Raw genomic sequence first — 4,535 nt, 5'->3', positions numbered from 1 at the left:
TATTGTTCATGTATAATGTTATTGCAGCTGTTTGTTCTGTATTGAGTGTGGCCAGCAATGGGCACCATGACTGGGACTGCTGTACTCGTTAATGACCTCTGATGACTGTTCTGTTCGGGGGTTCATCCACTCATCCATCTTCTTCCACTTATCTGGAGCAGGGTCGGGGGGGCAGCACCCTAAGCAAAGAAGCCCAGACCTCCCTATCACCAGCCACCTTCTCCAGCTTGTCCAGTTGAACAACAAGGCGTTCCCAGGCCAGCTAAGAGATATACTGTATAGATCTAACATAGAGCTAACATAAACGAATGTAAGTCTATTAGCCACAGCCAACCAACCATATGACAGAAGACAGCGCTAAACATGTTTTCAAAATTTTGACTTTAAGCTCTTATTTGTGAAAGCAGTCCTCAGTGCGTTAAATTAGCCTTTATATGTGTAGCGTTTCATGTCTCTCTGCTCACCCAAACCACTGATGAAACACTGTCTGACTGGTCAGTAGGTCCTGTAATATTAGCATAAAGACAAACAAACAAATGGCTAATTAAGTTCAGCTGAGTTTGCTGAGCTGTGTGAATCTGGCAACACTTAATTTGCAACATTATCTGATAAAGTAACAACCCCCATGAGTGATTTCAACAGGCGGTATTTTTGTGAAGTATTGGACATAGGAGCTTGTAGTAAATTTGAAAATATATTGGTGGATATACAGTTTTCCATACAAAACCTACAATTCACATATGCCATGTGGAAGCATGGCTTATGGTCATCCAACAGGCAAACTATACTTGTGAGCATGTCTGGAGTCAATGAGCCACTACTGTTGTTGTTGTGAAACTCACAAATCCTGTCTTACTAACAGTATGCGTTTCAATTCCTACCAAGAAAGGCTGCAGAATTGAAGCATTTTGAAATCAGATAATTCTTTTTGATACATCCTTTATTTTGCACCATTTAGTAGGTTGCAGTTCAGCCATAGCAGCAGATTAGTTTTTGCTAAGTGCCAAAAGAAAGAGCTTGAGGTAAGTTTTAATTCTCAAATACAAGAAAGGTCCCTCCATCAATTAAATGCACTACTGATGTCAATCTATTTGTGCTGACATCGGTCATTTATGGAGAACTTGCTAACTATTCAATATAGCAGCCAGCTGGTTGACCTTAGTGAGCCTTAATGTTAAAGTTATCTCTAGATGCCGGAGTCTTTTTTTCCTTTTTTATCCTTATGAAGCAATTGTATTGAACTCGCTAACATGGCAACATTATTAAACATTTTTGTTATTCAAACATTTGTAGAGACGCTTAGCTAATGTTCTTTGTTAACATTACTGCATAACAGACGAAGGGGGCCAGAAAGAGAGAAACTTTGCATCCTTTGGATTTTTGAAAAGAAAATATCTTGAGCCAGTGACATAGAAAGGGTTCCTGTTAATAGCAATGGGACTGTGTCAATGGAGAATTGTACTTAGTAGTCAGTATAAGCTTTTAATGATATACGTTTGCATATGATAGAATACTGCATGGTGATCTTCTTTTGATGACTTAGACTGTTGTTCACTACAAGACTTCTTCTGTTCTGTTTTGTAAGTTTCTTCCCACAGCGATAATGAGAGCTGAACAAGCAGTTTCACTCCCTACAAGGAAGAGGAGAGCTGAACACTCTTACCTTCGCTCCCTAACAAGAAGAGGGGCCGCGTCCTTCAGATTCTCACAATACACACATATACACATGCATACGCACATACATACGCACTAACATTCCTCTGTCTATGAACAGACGTATTCACTATTGTATTACTTTTGTGTATAAATAAAGACAAGTGCAAGAACAGAGCGCACATCACAGGGCCCCCACTCTGGTGCGAGCGCTCTGTGACCGCCCTTGCAAGTAAAAACTGCAGCGTGTGTGTTTCTACTCTCCGACTCTCAGCTGAAGAAGTGTCTTTAGAAAAAATCTCATGACAGACTGTTAAAGACAACCAAGAAAGTGAGAGAGAATCTATTTTTTGAGTTAAACTACAAAACAATTCAGACTATTTAAGACAATTTAAAAGCATTTAATACATCAAAATCACTATTTAGTTCATTTTCAGAAAGGTTAAGCAGTTCTAGCTCTGTAGCTTCAATATTTTGATGGTCAAGATGAAAAAAAACTTTGTAGGGAAGTTATGAAATTATTTTCAGAACTTAGTGTGGAAGCTACACAGTGTACCGACTTGAGCGTTTCCAGTCTACATTCTGGGTCTTCCAGTCGCTCCAACAGCAGTTTCACTCCTGACACTCCTGGATGGTTGTAGCTCAGGTCCAGCTCTCTCAGGTGGGAGGGGTTGGACTTCAGAGCTGAGGCCAGAAAGACACAACCTTCCTCTGTGATCCCACAACATGACAGCCTGGAGAGAAAATAGCTCTTACTAAAGCATAGCGGCTGAAGCAACTTTGAACTTGTTTTGCCCATGCAAAAACAAGTATTGATAAAAATAAACTACATCCTTATTATTTTCTTTGGTTTAAACATAAGAGCATAATAATAATAATAATAACAATAATAATAATAATGTCCTGCTGTTTAACTAATTGGTGTGTGTTATCTGGCTTCATGGATAGATAGAGTTGGGTATCCTCAATGGTCTTTCAACAGTTTGAACTTTCTTTTCTGACACTTAGGGAAATAATAGGCCAACCGAAAAACTCTAATTCTCGTCATGATGTGCTTCCCTCTCGCATTATCAATAATGCCCTGAACACTATTGGAGCCTGCATCTTCTTCTAATGAATTCCTCACTCTTATCAGGCTGCGTCCCTACTGCTTTCAAACATGCAATGGTGTAACCTGTTATCAAGAAAAGTAATCTCGATCCTTTCAAACTACAGACCGGTCTCTAAACTTCCTTTTATGTCTAAAATCTTAGAAAAACTATTTCTTAAGCAATTACAATCCTTCTTGGAGACTAATGGAATCAAGTAAAAATTCCAGTCCGGTTTCAAATCTCACCACAGCACAGAAACAGCTCTACTGAGAGTTTTTAATGATCTCCTTGTAACTGCTGATGCAGGGCGTCCTGTGGTTTTAGTTCTACTAGACTTGACTTCTGCCTTTGATACTGTTGACCTCAACATCCTCCTTTCAAGGCTAGAACATGTAGTTGGCCTTAAAGGCAAATTGTTTTCATGGTTCAAATCATATTTATCCGAGAGGACTTTCTCTGTCTCTATGGGCAATTATTCTTCCTCATTCGCACCCCTCTGCTGTGGTGTGCCCCATGGGGTCTGTGTTAAGTAGTTGAATGGGACCATACCGGTCCTTGAGGATCAGGAGTGTCTGGCTTTGGTTAGCCATCTCTCGTGGACTAGCAGCTGGTTCATTTGTGCTGCCAGATGCTCGTGAAGTGCAGTCAGCTTCTTCAGCCAGTAGGCGTGAACCATGTCAGAGCCTGGTGCTGTCCAACTCTTCATACTCGAGACCCTTTCATGGATGTCTGCCACTGTGATGGTTATTGGTAACTGTTCCCATATGCTCTTCCACCATTTCAGAAATTTGTGGGTGTGTTTTTTTGTTTGTTTGGCTGTTTTTTTTTTGTACTACTTGAACACTAAAGTGCCCCTCAAATGAGATGACAGTGCCAGCTGTTGCCCACAGCACATTTAAGTTTGTAATGGAATCCTGGCTCCATCGGCAAATCCCCAATGCCTGGGTGGAGCTACTGGGCAAAACATTACACCGTCAGGACTTCAGTAATGACTCTGATGAGGGAACAGGCGGTGGGCTCTGTGCTATTTATTTATTCGGGCATGTGTGTGAATTGCAGAGTGAGTAGAGGTGAGCTGCCGATTATTTTGGGAAGTTTTGTTTTCTCCTGTGTTGTTAGACCAGGGATGTTAGACTTTGTCATTTCTTTTGTTGCTTTCTTGTTTGTTGTGTTGGCCTTGGCTCACCCTGAAGCCGTACACTCCCTCTATCGTTGTTCTGAATGCCATTCGTGTAAATAAATTGTTATAAAAAGCCCGATGCTATGGCTGTGTCTGTTTGAGCATGGGGAGTTGCAGGACACCCTCCTCTTGTTACGGTCGTTCCGAGCCAGGTCATAACAAGGGGCTTTAAACAAGCCAACAAGGTCTGATATTTAAAAAAAATCTTTACCTAAATGAGTATTATGCTTTTCTGAACAAGCTGTATCAATAATTATTAGCTTACTTTTAGATTTTACAACTTGATTTAGAATTTAACTCTCTTTGAAGTGGCAGCCCAGTGGGGTTAGGTTGCAACCACTGGGCTGCCACTTCAAAGAGCTGGCTGGCATAAGAACAAGGCGATTCCCATGCCCCATCTGTCTCTCCCGGAAATGCCAGCAATACTCGGCACAATGGTACAAACCATACAACTAGCCCAATGAGTGCGCCCTCCACCTCTCCACCGCAGCTGAGCCAAAACCACACCCCAAGCCAAATCAATCTCTGGTTGCTGGTACTGCTGCTTACGCCAGCTTTCTGTAACTTTTGCACCCCAGAAATTCTACAACAGAATGACTGAAAAGAAAATA

General features: G+C 41.2%; 1 protein-coding gene across 1 annotated transcript in view; it reads right to left on the bottom strand.

The window, feature by feature from the left end:
• Window positions 1-3,444, bottom strand: part of LOC121812837 (NACHT, LRR and PYD domains-containing protein 12-like) — a 29,166-nt gene extending 25,722 nt beyond the window's left edge. Inside the window, exon 1 of the mRNA XM_042215929.1 lies at window positions 2,214-3,444. Within this exon, the coding sequence (XP_042071863.1) occupies window positions 2,214-2,452 (239 nt within the window). The 5' untranslated portion in view covers window positions 2,453-3,444. The remainder of the gene's footprint in view (window positions 1-2,213) is intronic.
• Between the last annotated feature and the right edge of the window lie 1,091 nt (window positions 3,445-4,535).

This window comes from Haplochromis burtoni, unplaced genomic scaffold (genome assembly GCF_018398535.1).
Source record: "Haplochromis burtoni strain Fernald_Lab_line unplaced genomic scaffold, NCSU_Asbu1 Contig_873, whole genome shotgun sequence".
Lineage (NCBI taxonomy): Eukaryota > Metazoa > Chordata > Actinopteri > Cichliformes > Cichlidae > Haplochromis > Haplochromis burtoni.
Note: the sequence above shows the minus strand (reverse complement) of the source record. Positions and strands in the feature narration are given on the sequence as shown.